Source organism: Myotis nattereri (genome assembly GCF_964212035.1).
Source record: "Myotis nattereri genome assembly, chromosome: 14".
Taxonomy (NCBI): domain Eukaryota; kingdom Metazoa; phylum Chordata; class Mammalia; order Chiroptera; family Vespertilionidae; genus Myotis; species Myotis nattereri.
The window spans coordinates 35,406,667-35,429,593 of record NC_138089.1 but is presented as its reverse complement, the minus strand read 5'-3'; the positions used below and the strand labels follow the sequence as shown (position 1 = coordinate 35,429,593).

At 43.6% G+C, this 22,927-nt stretch overlaps 1 protein-coding gene across 3 annotated transcripts; it reads left to right on the top strand.

Annotated features, from left to right (window-relative positions):
• The first annotated feature begins 5,786 nt into the window (after nt 1-5,786).
• Nucleotides 5,787-22,250, top strand: CDV3 (CDV3 homolog). Of its 3 annotated transcripts, none has more exons than XM_081105510.1 (5): nt 5,787-6,147; nt 6,876-6,952; nt 16,139-16,284; nt 18,571-18,730; nt 20,384-22,250. In XM_081105510.1, the coding sequence occupies exons 1-5, from the start codon at nt 5,914-5,916 to the stop codon at nt 20,388-20,390; spliced, it is 624 nt and encodes a 207-aa protein (XP_080961636.1). In that variant the 5' UTR covers nt 5,787-5,913; the 3' UTR covers nt 20,391-22,250. The 3 variants fall into 3 exon arrangements, with proteins under 3 accessions (XP_080961636.1, XP_080961634.1, XP_080961635.1); XM_081105508.1 differs by having other exon boundaries at nt 19,914-22,250; XM_081105509.1 differs by lacking the exon at nt 20,384-22,250 and adding an exon at nt 19,155-19,266.
• Nucleotides 22,251-22,927: the final 677 nt, after the last annotated feature.

Genomic DNA, 22,927 nt, shown 5'->3' with positions numbered 1-22,927 from the left:
CGCTGACCTAGAGATTTAAGAGAAGATATCAAAATACCAAGCAATTTCATATTTAGTAGTTGCCAGTACAAAGCATGAAACTTTAACTTATTTTTTCTTTTCTTTTTTTAAAATATATTTTTATTGGTTTCAGAGAGGAAAGGAGAGGGAGAGGGAGAGGGAGGGGGAGGGGGAGGGGGAGGGGGAGGGGGAGCGGGGAAGGGGAGGGGAGAGGGAGAGAAAGAAACCAACAATTGTTTAGTGATTGTCTACCATGGGGCAGGAACTCAGCCAGCAGGCACTAAAGACCCAGAAATCAATGACACACAGAGTAGGAGAGGACAGATAGAAGGAGTAGTCTCTCCCCTCCCCCACCCCCCACATGACTACAATTTGTGATATATGCCTTGTAATAATATTAATATCAATAATACCTAACATCAATTGGGTTGACTATTTGCCAGGTGCTGAACTGAGTGGTCTTCAATTCATCCCCTCATTTAGTCCTTACAACTCCATGAGATAGATGTGTTTATTATCCCCACTTTAAAAATTAAAATATATATATATATATCACAAAGAAATTAAGTGACTTGCTGGGAAAAGGCAGAGCTGTGGTTTGAACCATGGGCTGGCTCCAGGAAGCATGTTCTTGACCACGAATGAAGCAAAGAGCAGGGTGAAATAAGGACTTGCCTTCAGATGGGAAAATCTCTCTGTCCTCCCTATACATACCCTCAGCCTTTCCCTGCCTTTTTTTAGCCCAATTCGGATGGCCTTACCATTGACCTACTGACCTGACCTGAATATCTAGGACTGGGGTGGCTCTGAGTCAGAGCAGAAAATGCCAGACAATTTCACATGGAGCTGTTGGGTTATGAAGAAGGATTAAGAATGAAGTTAGGGTCAGGGACAAGATAATCGTGCCTTGCCAACATAATCACATCCCCTGCACGCTGTGATAAAAATGATTGAGTCAGAAGGTTCTGCTTTGTGCAAGAGTCATCTGACTGACTCCCAAAGGGGCCACCCAGGGTAGTGGTACCTCAATGAATGTACCACAGATCTGAACCTGTTTCACAGCCAAGTCAGTATCTTGAGGTTCATGAGTCTGGACGAGCCTGACCCCCAGCATTCCAACTCATAGGAGTCTGAAGTATATACCCATTAATTTATTAACACTTGGTGTTAGCCCTTCCGTAACTGGAATGCTCCTGTGGCAACTGGCCACCCTTTTCCCAATACCAGCAATCCCAGGAAGCCAAATGAGTCATTAGCAGGCCGGTTGGTGGGTGTTTCCCATGTGTTAGGGGAAGAAGATTTCATCCAAGTCAGGGTGGAGCTTAGTGAGTCATCTCCGCCTCATAGGGCACATCTGTGTGAGCTCCAATTTCATGTTTCTCTCTCCTGGGCAGTGGTGGGTAATAAAGTGCCAACTTCTGGCCTTTTGGCTTTTACCCAACTTTTCTTTCCTTCCTCTTTCTATACTCCATTCTTATCCCTCATTCTTATTTCATGTGTTCTCCATAAAATGCAATTGATTAGGTTTTATTGTCATCACATTCCAGCCCTGACCCCCTAAGATGAAGTCAGGGAAGTCACCTTGATGGGTAGGCTGGTTATTCCCAAGCTCTTCATTTAATTATGGATTTTTTGTTTGTTTGTTTACTCTCAAATATATTAGGTTGAACCATGTGAAATTGCAATTTTGGTAGGTTACAAACAATCAAATAGCAGCAACTTCATGTGGTGCAACTAACAGCAGACCAGATCCATTAGGGGGGGTGGGCTTAATTAAGTCCATGCTCTTTTGCAAGCCTTGGTGGTAGACGTTGCCAGGGGAGCGCTCATGCATGACAGATTTTTCTGGAAACAAGCTCTCGGGGGTAACTACTTGTGTCAGGGGCCTTATTCCTCTTGCTGTCCCTTTATCCTCCAACGAGGGCCTAATGTCAGGGATGGGCAAGGGAGGGACTTCAGGTTGAATTCTTTGTTATGTGTGACAGAGTATGTGTTCTGAAGCCAACAAGGAACAATTTTGAGGAACGCTTTTATTTATTTATTTATTTATTTATTTATTTTATTTTTATTTTTTTAAATTTTCACCTGAGGGTATTTTTCCATTGATTTTTAGAGATAGTGGAAGAGAGAAGGAAAGACAGAGAAAAATATTGATGTGAGAGAAACACATTGACTGGTTGCCTCCTTCATGAGCCCTGACCAGGGCCTGGGCCAGGGAGGAGCCTACAACCAAGGTATGAGCCCTTGGCAGAAATCGAACCCGGGACCCTTTGGTCCCCAGGCTCTATCCACTGAACCAAACTGGCTGGGGCCACTTTTATTTATTTAATATATATATATATTTTTTTATTGATTTCAGAGAGGAAGGAAGAGGAGAGAGACAGAAACATCAATCGTTGATTGGCTGCCTCCTGCACGCCCCCTACTGGGGATCGAGCCCTCAACCTGGGCATATATCTTGACCAGGAATAGAACCATGACCTCCCAGTTCATAGGTCCATGCTCAACCACTGAACAACACCGTCCGGGCTGAGGAACACTTTTAGATAGTCCATGGTTTGTACATTCACCTGTTAATGTGGAAAATTAAGAACTATGGAGACATTTCACATTTTACAAACATCATTCAAACATTTGTGTGATATAGGCTATATGCCCAACACCATTCCTACTTGCAAGGATTTTCAATGGGCTATAATTGTATGTATACTTGTGTGACTGCTCCTAGCTACCATCTTACCATACAGTAAATTCTGTAATGGTAGGGCTTATGTTTGATTTACTAACCCTTAACTCCTATCATAGGGCCTGGCATACAGTAGGTGCTTTACATTAGTGATGAGTGAATGAATACATACATAAATAAATGAAGGGGTTAAACAAATAATGGAAATACTAGGAAGGAATTAAATACCATGTCAAATGAAAGGTCTCTGGGCCTTTAAAGGTCAGGAAGCAGGCTGCTTGTAGAAGTCAGCAGAGGCTCCCTGGCGAGGTGACCTGAAAGTGGTTGCTCTCCAGTTGGATAAGGTTGGTGAACAGCTCAGGCAGTAGCACAGTCGGCCTCACAGCTGTGAGAGGAAGCCACAAGTGAAAAGAAGCCACAAATGCAAAGTTGCTCCTCATTTCCTGGCTAGCGCTTTGGCCAGCAAGAGCTGCATTCCTTTGAGCTGAGCATGTGTGGAATTTCCAGCCTAGGTAGCAGAATGGAACTTGGAACAAACAGATCAGCAAAAAAGAACCCAGGGACAATGGGGCTGGGCCCAGCTGCCCTTTGCCAGCTTTTGAGCTCACAGAATATTGGAGCTCAGGGGCCTCGTCGAGGGTGATAAATGATGTCCTTTGGATTGTACCACTTCAGAAGACCCAGAAATTTCCATGTTCAGACAGCATTAGGATCCTTAGATGTGCTGAAATACCTGGGAATGGTCTGAATCCTCGCCATCATTCAACTTTCCATCTAGCAAGGACAAGTAAAGGTCTGTTTTGCTTTAAAGATGGGGAAAGTCCAAACATTAGAAGCAGAGGGAAAGATACCTTCATCAAAAGAGAGCTGGAAGGTGTTTCGATGGCAGGATAATGAGGAGGGGGCTGGTGATAGCAAGATTCAGCACTTTGAGTAACTGTTCTGGAGGTGGGTGGCTGGGGATATTTAAGAACAACTGTATAAAAACATTGCCTGGGTGACATTTCAGGGCAGGGGATTCAAAGAGGAAGGTCCAGCTTCATGGAGAGAAACTAATTATAGACAATGACACAATCACAAAGACACGGGTCTCTCTACTGGCCTGACCTGAAGTTCTTACACCTGAAGAAGCTCTGGGAGCCTGCCATCAATCACACGGAGAAACGTAAGGGGGAACTTTGCTGTATCTACCCTCGACTACTGTTCCTAAGGCCTCTGCATTTTCCCAAGTCAACAATTCCTTCAAAACACTGATCTATTGATCGAGACCTAAGAAAGGGGAGGAGTGAATTTCAGTGATTCATATCTAGATCTTCACTTCTATGATTATAAGTGAGTTGAAGGCAGGAATAATAAATTACTCAACCTAGAATAAGCTACACTGCCTTAACTATAGCTAAGTAGGTGCTTCATAGACAAAGAACAGACGAAGGGAAGGAGGGAAGGAGGGAGGGAGGGAGGGAGGGAGGTGGAAGGAAAGGAAAAAGGAAGGGACAGAAAGAAAAATAAATTTGGTCGGAGATGTTCAGGGAAGTGGAGAAGGGGGCAGTACTGAACTTGGCCTGCATCACAGAAGATGAGTGTCACAGAAGGAAGTCCGTGTAAACGTGTCATTGGTCAAGGCTAGGTCTTTGATTTGCTTCTTTAATATATTCTGGATTTAGTTCTTTAATATAGTGGTAGGGTACAGGGGTGGGAGGGGGGTGACATCCTTTAATGGGGAGCCTGTAAAGGAAAAGACAAAGAAGTACCTCCATTTACTGTGTGTGCTCTATCCCATGAGGCTATTGAATGTGTCTGAGTCATTTCCTCTGGTGGTGACAGTTCTCTATCCTGAGGAGGAAGTGAACGTTTAATACCTTACATTAGACCACCTTTTGCATATACAAGGATTCATTAAATGGTAACTCAGAGAATACTTAAATGGTAACGCCAGGTTCTGCATGGGCATTTTGTCCCCATTCCTGTGACCATTTACTAGGGATAAAAGCTACGGATACATTGCAGTCGTCATCCCGACTCAAGTCAGGGCAGGGGGCACTGTTTAAATGTATTAAAAAAAATTAATTTATCTCGCATCTAATTAAGCACTCTGCTATGCACCTACACTTGCCCAACTTATCTTACAAGAGCTAATAATTCCCAGATCAGGAGCTCGAGATCAGATTTATTTAGCTTAAACTTGATAGACATCTCTCTTCGAGGGTGGAGTTCAGACAAAATCAATCCCCTCCTACCTACCCATTGGTTTATTAAAGATCTTTCAACGAGACCTAACTACAAGCCCACTTTCATAATCATCATCCCGTGAGATGAAAATTAATAACTGCCGGACCAGAGAGGGTGGAAGTACAGAGGCGAGCAGAGGGGGCGGTCGCATCTTGAACACAGAGCCTTTCCGTTTCGCTGAAGTTCAAACCGCAAGGCCACAGTTCGCTCGGGGCGAGCGGGCACGTGTGTACGCCACGCATGCGCTCAGGGTAGGCCCACCCGCCCCTTCCGCCGGACCGCTCTCGCCCAGTCCCAGCCCGCCCTCCGAATGCCCGCCCTCAAGACTACACCCTCCGCCAATCGGGAGACCGGAGTCATCAGACACGTCACTTACTTAGCATAGACCGTCTCCCCGCCCCGTCAGTGGCTGGGATTGTCGCCTAAGCGCTTCGCCTTGGCACCTGATTGGCTCCTTTTCCAGCCCCGCCTCCGTCTCCCCCGCCGCCCTCCCCGCCGCGCCCCCACAGCGGTGGGCGGATCGTAGTACGCAGGGCGGACGCTACCTCTCTCCTGGAGGCCCGCCTTCCCTCCTCCCCCTCCCTCCCCTCCCCACCCCTTCTCCCCTCCTCTCCGGGCCTGCGCGCGCGCGCCCTCCCGCACGCGCCGCCGCTAGTCTAGCCCTCACGCCGGAGCTCCGGGCCGCGCGTTCCTTTTCCCCTCCGACTGCGGAGCGGGCGGCATCCTGCGCCGGGGTCGCGGCGGCAGCGGCGGCGGCAGCCTCGGCGGGCTCGGGCGCCAGTAGCAGCGCGCGATCCATCCGGCGGACCGTACCACCGTCCGCCCGCTCGCGGGGGGGAGCCGCCTGCCCGGCCGCACACGCCTCGGCAACCCCGCGGGGCTGAGGCGTCGCCGCGCCCAGGAGCCTGAGCGCCGAGCCGGCGTCGACCCCGAGGTCGGAGCCCCGCGGGCCGCGCCCGCCGCCGGCCCCACCCATCCGGGTCGAGGAGGCCAAGGCCATGGCCGAGACGGAGGAGCGGAGCCTGGACAACTTCTTCGCCAAGAGGGACAAGAAGAAGAAGAAGGAGCGAAGCAACCGGGCAGCGAGTGCCGCGGGCGCCACGGGCGCAGCTGGCGGGAGCAGCGGAGCCGCGGGCGCGGCGGGCAGTGGGGCGGGCGTGGGGGCCCGGCCGGGCGACGGCGGGACCGCGGGGGCCGCGGGCCCTGGGGCCGCCACCAAGGCCGTGACGAAGGTGAGGGGCCGGGATTCGGGCCGGGGCCGCGCGCGGGCGCCCATGTGCCTGCCCCCGCCCGCCTGGCTGGCGGAGCGTCCGGGAGGGGCCCGGGGGCCGACGGGCGCGGAGGCCGGCCACGTGACGTGGGCTTCTCCGGTCGGGCCGGCGGGACCCCCCCGACCTCGCTCCCGGTCCGCCCTTCTGCACCCGGAGGCGCCTGGCTTGAGCCGGGACCGAGGCAGCAGCACCCTCCCTCCCGGGGCACTGGGTCTGGGTCCGAGGCGCCCGGCACAGAGCCGCATGTGTCGAGTGACGTCCTCTCGAGCCATTTAGGGCTCGGGCTTCAGCCCCGCGGTCGGAGCTGAATGTTCTGACGATCGCATGGGTAGCAACTCGTTGGCATGACGTGGTCTCTCAGCCGGTGAAAGAGAGAGGAAAGAATCTCACGGCGACCTGGAGGGAGGCACTAAGTTGTGGGCTCGCTGTTGACTTTCGCATTTGGCTTTTCCTGGTGGGTTTTCAGTTAACAGCTCGCGTAAAAGGAAGCGGGTGGAAGTAACAGTGTTGAAAGGGCACGTTCGTCCTCCAGCCCCAGTCGACCTCGGGATCCAGCAAGGGCTGTGGCCGGAAAAATGAGCCCATGCGTTTAGGGTCCAGCCACGTGATCCACTTTCCATAGTCCGGTCTTTGCCTTAGTGGTCCTTTGACGAATAGCTTTAATTGATCGAATGGTATGTGCTTTACAGGATGAAGATGAGTGGAAAGAATTTGAGCAGAAAGAGGTGGATTACAGCGGCCTCAGAGTTCAGGCAATGCAAATAAGGTATGGCCGTGTTACAGATATGTTCCGATCACCCTTAGGATAGGGGGTGTATGTCTGGTTTTTCTTTCAGCCCCCAAACAGCATCCTAGTAGCCTTGCGCTTTAGATAATGCTAATTAGGGCTCTAATAGATGGTGCCTATTCCTTCTCTCTGTGATGGCAGTCATTCTGTATGTTGATCGGAATAGCTGCCAGCTCCAAAATCCTGAGAGAGCTTGCCTACTTCCAGCCCTGGGTAGGTTTTTTTATTTGAGACAGCTAAAGTTGATTTTTGTGGTTTCAAAGTATTTACTTTTTTTTTTCCAAAGTATTTCTTTTAATAGTGGTGGGTTGAACTTAGTTTTTCTTTGTGTTTCAAAAATAACATGGATTGCCCTGACCGGTGTGGCTCAGTGGCTAGAGCGTTGGCCTGCGGACTGAAGGGCCCCGGGTTCGATTCTGGTTAAGGGCATGTACCTTGGTTGCAGGCACAACACCGGTAGGAAGTGTGCAGGAAGCAGCTGAATGGATATTTCTCATCAATGTTTCTAACTCTCAATCCCTCTCCTCCCTTCCAATCTGTAAAAAATCAATAAAATATATTTTTTTAAAAAAATAACATGGATGGTTTTCAGGTCCTTTCCAATGAGCAGGTGAATGTGTATTTTTGTAATTGAAGCATTCTTACAGGGAAGTACAGGTTTTTTATATTCACACAGTGGAACCAACCTGTGTAATCAGCACCAGAATCAGAAAACTGAACATTAGGAAGCTCCCCTCCTAACCCTTTGTAGCCAGTGCCTTCACCCCGCAAGGATAACCACTCCTAACGCTATAGATTAACTTTCCCTAGAATTTCCTAGGAACAGAATCAAACATGTTATTTTTACAGTTTAAGAAAACAGTAATTTATTTTTTTTTAATCCTCTCCAGAGGAATTTTTTTCCATTGATTTTTAGAGAGAGTGGAAGGGAGCGAGAGAGACAGAGAGAGAGAGAGAGAGAGAAACGTTCAAAACATCGATGTTAGACAACAATTAGTTGTCTCCCTCACGTACCCCTACCTGGCCACGAAGAGAACTTGCAAACCAGGTTGACTGGGAATAGAACCCCTTGGGCCGATGCTTTAACCATTGAGAAACACTGGCCAGGGCAAGAAAACAGTAATTTTTAAAAATTGGATTGGTTGAATTTTAGAAGATTTGAAACTAAGAAATATTTTTTGGCTTGGCCAGAGTGGCTCAGTGATTGAGTGTTGACCTATGAACTAGGAGGTCACAGATCGATGCCAGGTCAGGGCACATGCCCAGGTTGCAGATGCATTCTCCAGTGGGGGGGGGCGTGCAGGAGGCAACCCGTCAGTGGTTCTCTCTCATCACTGATGTTTCTATCTTTCCCTCTTCCTCTCTGAAATCAATAAAAAATAGATGTGTTTTCTTTTTTTTAAGTCCAACCTGTGCGGTTATTTTTAGATTCATGTAAATAAACGGAGGAAAAACAAGTGAATATAGGCTTCCATTGGTTTAAGATTTAAAACCCTTTAATCACAGTTTGAAGTTTGCAATTATTGATGCCAGTGACCACGTGGCACAGTGGAGAAAATAATTTTCCTTAAAGAAATGTCTTTTCACCTCTCTAGATGGTAATATTTATGGCCTTAACTCATTCAAAAACCAGGGCTAATTTTGACATGTGTTGAATATCTACCACAGTTAGGTATTAATGTCCTAGCTTCTTTCACATCATTTCCTGAGCTTAACCAAAGTGAAACCTGATTGATGACGGGAACTTTGAGGAACTGCAGCTTCTCCACTCTTGGTTCTTCTGTCTTGGTGTGAAGTAGCAGTGATTAGACTGGAGTTTTCTCCCTTAGCCGTTTGGGTGTGTGGAACTGCCTGTGTGTGGGGTTCCTGTTTCGATGTGGAATAAGGCTCTTGGTCTGCCTCTTCTGACAGCATATTCTTGGAGGAGACTTGAATGACTGGAGGCATAGTGTTTGCTCATGTTGAACTTTAGCAAGAGTAGCAATTTTAGAGGGAAAAATGTTTCAAGTTAATGTTAGACATTGACTTTGTTATATTATGGAGGATTTTAAACTGCACCTATTTTTGTCATTGAGTATATATCCCATATCCATATTCAAGGCTATTTTAGTCTTCATTTCAGCTACTCCCAAGATGGTGAAACATTCCTTAAATTACAATCAAACCTGGGTTGTTGAACAAAATTTCAGGCTTCAGTTCTCAAGGGGACAAATCTTTCGTGCCGATTATTCAATACATACAATAAGTCTCCATAAGTTCTAAGAAGGTTAGTGATAGCAGCAAAGTGAAAAGGAAAGTTGTGAGAACAATACTTGAGCTTAGATAGGTACTGTACATAAGAAAGGTTAAAAAGGAATCATTTGAGGGTCTGGAATGGATTAATTCAATTTACATTATTTTTAATGGGAGAAAAAATTATTTGGGTTTTCTAACAAATCGCTTCTTGAACAGCCAGAACAAATTAGGTTCTAGAACTGAGGTTCCACTGTACTTACATCCTTCACCTTTGCCGGGGGCATAAGTAAATCTCATCTAGGATGAGCGTTTAAGTTCTGTTTGACCTGAAGTAGAGCAGTGTTGATATTGTGTGTTTTTCATTATTCTTACCATCTAGTCACTGCCCCTAAGTGGCCATCCAGAGGTCTTCCTCTAACCCATTAACATTGAAAAAACTATCTGCTTCAAGAAGCTGCTTTTGTGGATCCTCAGTCTCTATGGAGTCTGGGGTCTGTATTTGCATTTTTATAAATCATTCAATAAAGGGAAATCTGACAGCTCCTGGGGAAGGCTTGAGAGTGAGAAGCCATCTGAAGTTTAATAACAGGGACTAAGACTTTCACTTTATATTCAATACCCTTATAAACTGCAAATTAAATGTTCTTGACCATGGAACTCGATAGGGTCCCCAAGGAAAGACACATTTCTTCAATGGGATGGAGTTGATAATATGGCAAAAAGATGGACTTCAGGAGAAAGACAAACCTGAGTTTGCATTTTACTCCTGCTTGTGTGTGACCTTGGGCAAGTCACTATTTACTTTTTTTGTTAATCCTCACCCAAGAATATTTTTTCATTGATTTTCAGGAAGATTGGAAGAGAGCGGGAAAAACAGAGAAACATCGATGTGAGAGAAACACATCGATTGGTTGCCTCTGGTTGCTCCTGCACGAGCCCCGACCAGGGCCCAGGCTGGGGAGGAGCCTGCAGCCAAGGTACATGCCCTTGACCAGAATCAAACTGGGGACTCTTTGGTGTGCAGGCTGACGCTCTATCCACTGAACCAAACTGGCCAGGGCTATTTTTTAATGTTGGTTCTTACCTGCAATACTGGGACGACTACTCAAGCGTGCTCTGAGGACTTTGAACAGGATGTTTGTAAAATACCCACTTGATTAATATTAATCAAGATAAGTGAGTAAATAGAATGATTTACACTTGGGACTTTCTCTGCTGTTTAACCACAAGGCACCTGATTTATAAAACTCAAATTAGAGGAGAAGGAGTAGTGAAGGCACATAAGGTTATCGTGACTAATCACGTCAGACCCCAGTTAGTTCACTGTGGACTTAATAGGAGAAAGTGACATGTTCGGGTTGGCGTTAGTATAACCATGCAGACAAAAATCCCTCTGAGTGTTCAGGGTTACCTTTTTAACGTACGAGAGAGGCAGCCTTGCTATCTTAATATGGGACAAGGAAAATGAAACATTGGAATTTGACTGAGAATATCTTGAAATTTGCCCTGGTCTGTGTGGCTGAGTTGGTCAGAGATCATCCCGTACACCAAACGATGGCGGGTTTGATCCCCAGTTGAACACATGTGCAAGGCAATAGATCGCTGTTTCTCTCTCCCTTCCTCTGAGATCAGTTAAATATTTATCTTGAAACTTATAGCTTATAGTCTTTTTTTCTTCCAACTGTTTGCTTTGGGAAATTACAAACTTCAAAATAGTAAAAAAAAGTACCCTTACACTGCTTACATCTATCAATCTTTTTTTTTTTTTTAATACATTTTTTTATGTTTTTTTCAGAAAGGAAGGGAGAGGGGTAGAGAGCTAGAAACATTGATGAGAGAGAAAGATCCATCAGCTGCCTCCTGCACGCCCCCCACTGGGGATGTGCCCACAACCAAGGTACATGCCCTTGACTGGAATCAAACCTGGGACCCTTCAGTCCGCAGGCCAATGCTCTATCCACTGAGCCAAACCGGTTCAGCAATTTTTTTTTTTAAATATATTTTTATTGATTTCAGAGAGGAAGGGAGAGGGAGAGAGAGAAACATCAATGATGAGAGAGAATCATTGATTGTGTGCCTCCTGCACACCCCCTACTGGGGATCAAGCCCACAACCTGGGCATGTGCCCTTGACCAGGGTCGAACCAGTGACTTTTCAGTCCGCAAGCCAATGCTCTATCCACAGAGCGAAACCAGCTAGGGCTACCAATCGTTTTGGCCATATTTGCTTTATCTTCAGTTAGTTGCAGATATTGATTTAGTCTTGAAGTACTTGACACTACATAGTAGGTTAGCAAGTTGGACCTTTATTGAAGACTAGAGGTCCAGTGCAAGAAATTCCTGCACAGGTAGGGTCCCTAGGCCTGGCCAGGGCCTTCTTTCATTCTGCGCCACCACCTGGTGGTCAGCACACATCATAGCGAGCAATCAAACTCTGGTTGAACTCTTGAGGGGACACTTTGCATGCATATATATATATATATATATATATATATATATATATATATATATATATACATATATACACACACACACACACACACACACGCACACGCACACACACATCAATCAGAGGCCCGATGCACGAAATTCATGCAAGAGTAGGCCTTCCCCTGACTGCCGGCACTGGCTTCCCTCGAAGCCTGGTCTAATTAGCATATTACACTTTCATTATTATAGCTATAGATAAAGTGTTCATTTGAAAGGAGGAAAATTTTAGTAGCAACAGACATACTGTATTAATGTCCTAGCTCACATTTACTAACTAGCCTGAAATTTAAGTACCAAGAGTATTATAAGGACATGTATCGAATTTTCTGTCTAAATAGATTTTATTCAGAGTCATGCCATTATAGATAAGTTCTTGAGAGGGAAGCCATTGAGATGATGATTGAAGGGATCTACCACTTGAACTTAGATTATTGGTTGATAGTAGGATCTGAGGCCTTTCCCATCTTTTAAATGGATCTTTAGGAGAATGAAATATTTCATTTAGTACTTGAGGTTACTAAATGTTGAGTGTTTAAACCCATTCGGTAGGACTGGTTAAGTTGTCCTTTGAAGAGAAGAAATTGCTTCTGCATCCAAACTAGATCTATTGTAGCAAATTTTTGTGACTACTATGTGTGCCACACATTGTGGTCGTAAAAATAGCTCCTGCTCTACTAAACACCAGTAGATCATTTCACTGATGCAGGGTGCTGTGGGGTATAGGAGAGAGACACGTAGTCTACCATGAAGAGGTAGAGAAAGTCCTTGCATGAGGTGCAGTGACATTGAAGCCACCAGGCATATCTGGGGCCATTGCTATCTCCCTGTTTTACTGTTGTAACAGCTGCTGGATAATAGTGTCAAACCAGTGGAGATGGCCAGCATTCCAGCAAAAGCACGGTCATGTCTGGATTTTGTTTTAGCTGCTTCTCCCTAGTGTTGGGGAAGGGGGGCGTTAAGGACACAAATTCTCATGTAATGTCCTTTGAGATAAGGAGGTAAGAACGTTCTGTTCTTTTTTTTTTTTTTTTTTAATTTTTTTTAATATATATTTTATTGATTTTTTACAGAGAGGAGGGGAGAGAGACAGAGAGCCAGAAACATCGATGAGAGAGAAACATCGATCAGCTGCCTCCTGCACACCCCCCACTGGGGATGTGCCCGCAGCCAAGGTACATGCCCTTGACCGGAATTGAACCTGGGACCTTTCAGTCCGCAGGCCGACGCTCTATCCACTGAGCCAAACCGGTTTTGGCCGTTCTGTTCTTTATAAATATACTGCTGTAGGATGTATAATCCTGAACAACCTTATTAAAGAAAGTGAATTCCTCTAATCTCAAAGAATTTCTGTGCACTGCCTTAGAACTGTAAAGAGGATAAAATGAAATAAGAGACGACCTGAAAGCATATGCCCTCTGGAGTCCCATTGGCTTGGCTCTGCTACTTTGTAGCCCTGGAAAATGTATTTAAATGTGCTGGGTATCCGTTTCCTCATGTACAATGGGTTTTCTCCCTGCTTTGTGTTTCCGATTTAACTTTGTAAAGTTGGGAGAAGGCTGCCTGGCATAGTAGATATTCAGTAAATGCTCCTTTTCTAGCACCATCATTCTCCCCTACCCCACAATAGTGCCTTATAGACATGCATATTTAAGACAGTATACTTTGTGAATTGCGATACTGAAATAACAATAATATCATAGTGTTTAAAATCATCAGATTTAGCTGATGGGAAGATAATATGTTATATGTGGGTCAGACACAGAATTTTAGCCTAATTGTGTTTGCAACATGGATCTTGTTCTGGCTTTGGTATTTGGAGATTGGACATTTTCTGAAATATGTAAATATTTAAAAAAATAGGATATTTAAATAATTTCTACCCTGCCGTTTGTACTGTGGCATTTTGGCAAGACTCTTAGCATCTCCCTCTGTTGGATGAAGGGTCTTGACAATTTCCAATGTTTAGCTTAGCTAATACTTCAGAATCTTAAGAAGCCAAAATACTAGGTTTTCCTTTTGTGCCCATTATAGATATGCAGTCTAATTAAACATCACTCTTATTTTTTTAATAAGATTATCATCTAGAAGTAATTTTAGATTCTATGATTATTTCTTCACTTTTCTCAGAGGGTAAAGAGGTGATAAATACTAGACATAAAAGAATTTGTTTTTACTTGGGACTCCCAGTAATCTGTCAGACCAAACAAGAAAAACAATATGCTTTTTATTATTTTTATTTATTTATTATTGATTTCAGAGAGGAAGGGAGAGGGAGAGAGATATAGAAACATCAATGATGAGAGAGAATCATTGATCGGCAGCCTCCTGCATGCCCCACACGGGATCGAGCCTGCAACCCAGGCATGTGCCCTGACCGGGAATCAAACTGTGACCTCCTGGTTCGTAGGTCAACACCCATTGAGCCACGCTGGCTGGCTACTTTTAACATTTTAAAGGTCATTCTGGATGTCTTTCTATTTTAAGTGTATGTATAAGTTTTATTTTAGTAAGTTATGACATGAATATTACTTCCCTGTTAGTACAGGCGTAACATTTTATTTTTTAAAATTTTTTCAATTTTTTATTGTTTTCAGAGAGGAAGGGAGAGGGAGAGAGAGACACACATCAATGATGAGAGAATCATTGATTGGCTGCCTTCTGGATGCCCCCTACTGGGGATCGAGCCTGTAACCCAGGCATGTGCCCTTAACTGGAATCGAACCTGGGACCTTTCAGTTCGCAGGCTGACGCTCTATCCACTGAGCAAACCAGCCAGGGCTAGGTGTAACATTTTAAATGGATTCATAGGATTCTTTGTTAACGAAAAGGAAAACTGAAGCGTCACTTGGCCATATCTTAAGTAAAATCCTGCTCTAAATGTAGATTGAAGATACAGTTCGTTTGTTCCCTTCTCCCCTTCGTGATTGCCAGCCTAAGCCTGAGTTCTAGAATCACCTCCAGTTGGTAGACAGTTCATAAGTGTCTTTAAAGGAGTGCAATAGATATACAAGAAAATTGTTTTATAGCCAGAACTTGTCTTGTTTTAAAAGAAATGGAAGGAGAGCACCCTTAGATGTTCTTGTACAAAAGTCAAGAGAGGCCGAGATTTTTGAAGGTCAGTCAGTCAGCGTGGGAGTCATCTGTACATTGTTAGAGCCGTGATCTTGGATCAGATATCAAAGGGTGAAAGCATCTAAAAGGATGGAAGGCCAAGGGTCAGAAATTTAGACAACAGCCATGTTTTGTTTTTAAATTATTATTATTTTTAATATATTTTATTGACTTTTTACAGAGAGGAAGGGAGAGGGACAGAGAGCTAGAAACATCGATGAGAGAGAAACATTGATCAGCCGCCTCCTGTACACCCCCCACTGGGGATGTGCCTGCAACCAAGGCACATGCCCTTGACCAGAATTGAACCTGGGACCCTTCAGTTCACAGGCTGACACTCTATCCACTGAGCCAAACCGGCTAGGGCCAGCTATGTTTTTTTTTAATAGGGAAAAGAGTGGTCCAAATAATGGAGATTAATAAACGGAAGACCTAGGGAAAACCACCATTGGCATGGGAGAGAATTCAGGGAAAAGGATGGTGGTCTGTGCCAGGTGCACCATCAGCAAGGGCAAGAGTTGCAGAAAGGAAGGTTGATTTGGCAGTTAGAGAAGCAAGATATGTGCTTGATCTTTTGGAACATTCAGGTTTATGTAAAATAAGTAATCTAGCCAAAGGAGAAATAATCAAAGAAACCTTGGAGAAGTCACAGATTTCTGGCTCAAGTCAATTCAAGAATTTTTAAATGGCATTAAAAAAATCTGCAGGCACTCTAGGATGCTGAGTTCCACTGAGGATCTCTTGTATTTTGAGAGTATTTTGTAACATGTACGAACAGATTAGCAAATGAAACTATACAACTTTCAAAAACCATTCATTCCACCCCTAGAAATATGCTTACCATAAATGCCTGGTTGTATACTTTGGTTCTAGAAAAATCTAGTAACTGTACCTTGAATCCTTCAAGTTGCCCTTTCCTCTGCATTTCAGGTTAGATAAGCCAGTCACCCGTCCTTCCTCCGTTACTTGAGCCAATAGCTGGCGTTCTGCTCTTTCTTGGGGCTGCTATATATAATCATGCAGGTTGTCATGGCCTAGCATATCGGTGTGTTAAGTATTTCTAAATGTTTTTGAGTATAGGAAGTTCGCAAAAGGGAAGTGCACACTATCAGGCCATGTGGTTTTCTAAACTTCTTTCAGCATGAAATCAAGTGGAAGACCTACTATGTAAATAAGTAAAATCCCCTATTTTTCTATCTTTTAAACAAATAATGTACTTTGTAGAGCCTAAGTGACTTCTCCAGGGCCACACAAAACCAGCATTGATAGAACTAAAAATTTGGACTAACAGTTTTCCTGGTGTAATTGAATTCACTTGCTTTTTCAATAGTGAAAAGGAAGAAGACGATAGTGAAAAAAGAGAAGATCCAGGTGATAATTGGGAAGAAGGTGGAGGTGGTGGTGGTGGTGTAGAAAAATCTTCAGGTCCCTGGAATAAAACAGCTCCAGTACAAGCACCTCCTGCTCCAGTAGTTGGTAATTTTAATATTTCATTTTCATGAAAATGTCTATGTATAATTTTATATGCGGTCAGCTTTCAACTAAATGCATGTTTGTGGAGGGGTTATTAGGGTTCCTTTCCATTCCTGGGAAGGAGGCTTAAAGACTTTCACATTCACAGGAATTTGTAAGTTAAGATACAGGCTTTTCTGTAGGCTTGTTAAATTTTTATGTAAACTAACTTGCCAAATTTAGATATTTAAGCATTTCAATTTTAGACAGTTAACTAAGGAATATTGGCTACCTGTGTTTCACCTGTTTGTCTTTTTTTTTCCCCATTCCCCATTTTACTAACTTGAAGCATGAATTCTCACAGGGGCAGATTTTATCACTCCCAGGGGGGAGTAATGAAATCTTAGAATTTTTGTATGATTTTTAAAGATAATTTTGTTCATTTTTGTTTTTATTACTTTATTTTTTTAATATTATTTTCAGAGAGGAAAGGAGGAGGGAGAGAGAGAAACATCCTTGATGGGATCGGCTGCCTCCTGCATGCCCCACACTGTGGATCGAGCCCACAATCTGGGCATGTGCCCCAACAAGGAATTGAACCATGACTTCCTGGTTCATAGGTTGACGCTCAACCAATGAGCCACAGCCAGCCCAGCTGTTTTTATATTAATTTTATTGTTGGTTTTTGTTTTGTTTTTTAAGAGGGAGGGAGGGAGAGAGGCATCGATTTGTTGTTCCACTTATTTTTGCATTTATTAGTTGATTCTTGTATGTGCCCTGATTGGGGGATTGAACCTACAACCATGGCATATTGAAACGATGCTCTAACAATCTGAGCTACTTGGCTAGGGCGAAACCTTAGATCTTACAGGGGTTTTGTGACCCATCAGAGGGCCAAAGCATGTAAACAGATGTACAGTGTGTATTTGTGGTATTAACATTTCTGGGGGAGGGAGGCAGTGGTGGTTAGGAGGGCAATAATGAAAAGGAAGTTTGAGAAACGATGCTTGAATACAGTGATTTTCAACCTTTTTCAACTCGTGGCACACATAAAATAAAATAATCACTAAAATTCTGACACTGAAAAGTATATTTTTTGCCTATCTGACTCATACCATGTGGCTATTGTTGTGGTTGGTTGGTTGTCAAAGAGGTCAGTGTCCCTGACTAAATAGTCAGGTATTCATGTTTTAAAAATTCTTGTGGCACACTGATTGAAATCACTGCTTTAATATATACCCATTATTCTATATAGACCAATATAAACAAAAACAAATCACCCCAAATCTTACTTCCAGAGGTCACAGATAACTAACATGTCAGTATTTTTGTATCTGTTCTGGCATTTTGCTATGTGTGTTTCTCCATTTAACTTTTTATTTTTGGAACTGTATCTGTAGTGATCCCTACTGCTTGCTGCATTGCTAAACCCATTGCCCAAGTCTCAGTCCTCATCTGATTTGTCCCAGCAGCAACATTTGCCACAGTTGATCACCCTATTGAAACACGCTCTTCTGTTGGTTTCCAGGACACTGAATTCTGCCTCCTCGTTGGTTGGTTCAGTCTCTCTTGGCAGTCTCTCTATATCAGTGGTTCTCAACCTGGGCTGCACAATAGAATCACCTGGGAATCTTTTTAAAATCCTGATTTCTGGGCCACAACATTAGTAACAAAGAAACAGAATTTCCGGAGGATGAGGCCCAGAAATCAGGATTTTAAAAAGATTCCCCGGTGATTCTATTGTGCAGCCGAGGTTGAGAACCACTGCTCTATATGCTAGTGACCTGCAAATTCACATCTTAACCCAGAGCTCTGCTGAATTCCAGACATGTTTATCTTAACGGCCTACTAGCATCTCACTCTCAGCATGTCCAACTGAGCTCACGTATATGCTGCACCCACAGCTCTTCCTCAGCGCTGTTCTTTCCGTCACTTAGCACAAACTTTGCAGTCGCCTTTGACAAAGCCTTTCTCTTGCTCCAAACCTAAATCTAATGTATCCATAAATTCTTCTGGGCTTACTTGCAAAATAAACTCACTCTTTATATGACTAGTTCTCAGCAGTTCCACAGCTACTCCCTGGCTTTGAACTGTTGTTTTGTTATATGAATTAATGAAATAGTTTCTTATCTGGTCTAACAGCAGCAAGTGTGATCTTTTCAGATATGGCAGAGCATGTCCTAGGCTGTTTGTAAACCTCCCATGGCGTCCCCTCTAATCAGAGGAGAAACTAAAGTTCTCCTTTACAGGACTAGTTTATTAAAATGCCAAGCATTTGAATATTTTCTCTAAACTGTTACGAAATGTTAGTTACAGAAACCCCAGAACCGGCAATGACTAGTGGTGTGTATAGGCCTCCTGGAGCCAGGCTAACCACAACAAGGAAAACTCCACAAGGACCACCAGAAATATACAGTGACACACAGTTCCCATCCCTGCAGTCCACTGCCAAGCATGCAGAAAGCCGAAAGTAAGTCATTCCCACATTGTGTTTTTGGGACCCTTCCCTTGGTGTGGAGTGGGATGGATGGAGGAGATATAAAAGCCCATGAGGAAGGGATGCTCTTAACTGGTAAATTCTAAGCTGCATCAGACAGGCAGCTGAGAATTTAGGGTGGGACCTATGTGCCCTGGAGCGGGAGATGGGAAGGTGCACCAAAGACAAACTTTGTCTGCAGAAGTTCCTCTTATCCCTGTTTTATGTTCTGTAGCTTTGACTAAGCTGCCGTGTCATTCTCACAAATTACAATTCTTTACAAGTACATTATTACTGGCTAATTTCCTATAATATGCAGGCTGGACATGAAAGAGGACTATTTTGTTATATTCCCAGTAAATGTGAGTAGATGGAAGACGTTGGCATTTATAAATCTAATATTAAAATCTTATTTCAGCAGGTACTTAAAATGAATGCTACCTGGAGTTAAATGACCACATATGGCACATCCACATCTTGTTTAGGGCCATGAATTTTAAAAATTAAATAAAGTGGGAAGAAGTTAAATGATATCAGCTGGATATAATTGTTTTGGGGGGGTGACTTTTAAAGTAAATCCCAGCCGTTTTGCCTCTTTGAGACCACAGCTGGCTTGAGTTTAAAGCTCCACTTGGACTTGCTCCTCTGCCCTGTCCTACAAAATGAGGGGCACTGATTCGGCACACTCGTCCTTATCTGATCCACTCCCATGAAGTAGAAGTGAGGAGAAGTCATTGAATAATGAGAACTTGACTGAGTGAGAAAATTGGTACTCTTACTTATGCATAAGGAAAGAGAGCTGTATTGCCTATTATTTGCTAACAGTAAAAGTGAGTCTTAGAAGGAATCACCATGCTATCACAGAGTTTTTAACTTTCCAGTGGTCTTCAAGTTGGTCCCAAAATAGATTTGCAGTTAACAGTACTGAACACTACAGTAGATTTGCTGCCACAGGAAATGGGGCCATGGAGCTTCAGTTGCAGTGTTTTATGTTTTATGTTCAATTGAAGCCTTAAAAATGGTTTGATAAGGATTTTATAGACTCATTTTCCTCTCCTGTCTCTCCCTCAAGATTCCTGTAAGGGGTGGCTTTTTTTTTTTTTTTTTTTTTTTAACTCAAGAATATTTTTTTAAAAACCTCAAGAAATATTTACTGATTACGTTTATTTTCCCTTAGGGATAAAGAAATGGAGAAGAGCTTTGAAGTAGTAAGACACAAAACTAGAGGTAGGGATGAGGTTTCAAAAAACCAGGCCCTTAAACTTCAGCTAGACAACCAGTACACTGTGCTTGAAAATCAAACAAACAGCCACACACAGTACAATTAAGGAATGGTCTTTGCTACCCCTTCCAAGGTAACTAGACCACCGCTAACCACCATGAACAGCCATGCGTCATCTGATCTCTGCTGGAGCGACAGCAACTGATGCAGACCCCTCGATATAAGTGACCGGCCCTATCGCACTATGGAAGTTTCAAGTGTCACAATTGCTCTATGTATATTGAATTTGGGAGGATTTTCATTGTTATAAATGTGTGAACTAGATTCAGCAGTGTTCTATCATAATAATTACTCTGCAAATACAAAAAAACCAAACCCACAAAAAACGGCAGCCAGTGGTCATTTCAAAATCTTTTTATGTTCAGATTCTGAGCCTTTGTAAGGTTGACTACCTCAGATTTGCTGCACTCATGTGGACTCATGTGGATCACAACTTCTGGATTGGAACGTGACAGCTCTTAAGTGGCGATATGGAACTTACCAGCTCTACTGGATTCCTATCAGAAATCCTGCAGAGAGTCAGCGTCTGGCTTCTGATCTGCTGTAAAAGATGAAGATTTAAGTGACCTTAACTGACCTGTCCTGTGCCCCACCCTCCAGGAATGCGCTCTGTAGTGGGCTGTGGCTGTTAGACCTCCTGGAACGTGCCGCTCTCAAAAGAACTGATGTGTTCAGATGCTCTGTAGGGCTGGGATTTCTAATTTAAACTTTGAGTTGTATTCTGAGGTAACCACAAATTCAACGAAACTTGGGTATGCCAAGTGGGGAGGGGCATGGGAGGGAATAATCTTGTTTCTTTCGGTAATTTTTCATTGGGGTAGTGCTTTCTCTATGTTCCACATTAAGGCCTTTTTTGCTTTAACTTGGAAGAAGTTATTTGACAGAGCATATTGCTTGGTTAAGTAAGTGACCTGAAATATTCATTAGAATTGTGAAATTGCCAACCCCTAGAGGGGAACCAAATAGCCTTTGATTGAAAGGGCAGTGGGTGCAGGGGGCTCTACTTCAGGTGCTGCTAAGCCTCCTCGAATCAGGTCTAATTGTAAAGTTAACTGCAGTGGAAAGAGGATGGTTTCTGCTCAGGCCAAGGGATCCACTGACCCATTCTTACAAATTCAAAGCAACATGAGCAGAACCTCAACCTAAAACCCACTTAGGTTTCATGGACCTTGCATAGTCTTTGACAATTTCAGATATATTTGTGCCCAAATTTTTAAGTTACTGGACATTCTGTAGATTGTCCCGGGGTAGCTCTGTTACCAACCCTCTGGTGTGTCTTTATGCTGTTCATTTAAAATCAGGGGCAAACCACAGGCGATGTAGCACTTCTGTTTTAATAATTACAGCCTAAACTATTCAGTCATTTTTAGTCCTGAAAAGGGACTTCAGGAAGATAGCCAGGTTTACTGAAAAGTTTCTTTCCATCTAATGAGAGTTTGATAATTTCCTAGTTTTGTATCTTTGGTTCAATAGAAATATGTCGGAGTGGTGTGTGACCACTTGATGCAGAGTCTGGTTTCTCTGTAATAAATCCCTTTGCCAAATGGGGGGAGTTGCAGACTTGCTACTGGCAAGAGTGAAGCAAGCGGGTGAATAAAACTATCCTGATACGGGGGCATATTTCTGTGGGAGTTTAGTCTTGATAAAAGTGTCAACACAGGAATCGGACTCCTGGGGGGGTTCCAGATCTCCTGATAGTACTGCCAACCATTCCTGGGCAATAATGTTGGTGTTCTCTGAGGTGGTGGGCTGGGATGCCTGCCTTCGGATGTGTTTGGGCGAGTTGCTGAGCAGACCTAGGAGAGGTTGGATGATTAAGCGAGAAATAAGGGATTCTTGGTTAAACTGAAGACTTCATTTGGGAACCAAAAATCTTAACAAATCTCTTGGACCTTGAGCCACATATTTTCCCTGAAAAGTATGCGTTTTTTTCCAGCAGAATTTTGTTGAGGGTTATGTTACTGAGGAATGAACTGGATGGGTATGTGGAACTTATTTAATGGCTTCCTGTACCAGAAAACTGAAGACCTGCAGGAGATTTAAAACCAACTCTTGTTACAACTTTTTAAAAGATCGTGAAATTGTCAAAATGCACATGAATCAAGTTTTAATATGCTGTATGATGGGTGGAGAGAATGTCCATTGTACCATTTCTTTCTTTGAATTCTCAGGCATGGTTTGGCAGTGCAAGAACTCTTGTAACATTAACAAAGTCAATAAAAAGTGACTGGATTTTGGAGTCTGATAGTTTTTATTCGTAACCCATGAGCCCTGTCTGTGAAAATGGGGACTGAATGGCATGCGCCTGCTGTAGGAGGGTGGTAATACTGTCCTCTCCGGAGGGAACTATGTTTGGATAATGTTAAAAGGAGGCCTGGGCTACGGCCATACCACCCTGAACGCGCCCGATCTCGTCTGATCTCGGAAAAGGAGGCCTGGGATGAAAGTGGCTGCCAAGCTGTGATGAACATTCTTTCCAGAGAGAAAGCATCGAAATGTGCTTTTGTCTTCGTTACTGTATTAAAGTGTGTTATCTCAAACCCTGGCCAGGGAATCTGCGGCCTTGACTGTGTAGACTGACAATCTGAGACCTTGTTCTTTGAGAAGCTTATGGGTTTGTCAGTGAGCAGCCATTTTAAATTTTGGGATTTAGTCTAAATTGTAGTCTCTAAATTTATAACCTAGAGAAAATATATTTCACGTCGTTTTTGGTAATGGAGTTGGGTTAGTAACTGTAGGAGGCAGTCACTTGTTAAAAATGGTAGCAGAGTCAACAAATATTTAGTGTGACATTCTAAATTTGCAGTGACGTCAGAAACATGGTCTTCTGAAAGACATTTTGTTTTGCTTTAGACCTGAGCAATTTGACCCCAACTCCGAAGGTATTCTCTTTTGAACCAGTGTATTTG

Bases quoted from the DNA above. Each gene is read 5' to 3' on its own strand.
- CDV3 (XM_081105508.1), top strand. From the start codon at position 5,914: ATGGCCGAGACGGAGGAGCGGAGCCTGGACAACTTCTTCGCCAAGAGG. The intron at 6,148-6,875 runs GTGAGGGGCCGG...TGTGCTTTACAG, and splicing joins CCACCAAGGCCGTGACGAAG to GATGAAGATGAGTGGAAAGA. The intron at 6,953-16,138 runs GTATGGCCGTGT...CTTTTTCAATAG, and splicing joins GTTCAGGCAATGCAAATAAG to TGAAAAGGAAGAAGACGATA.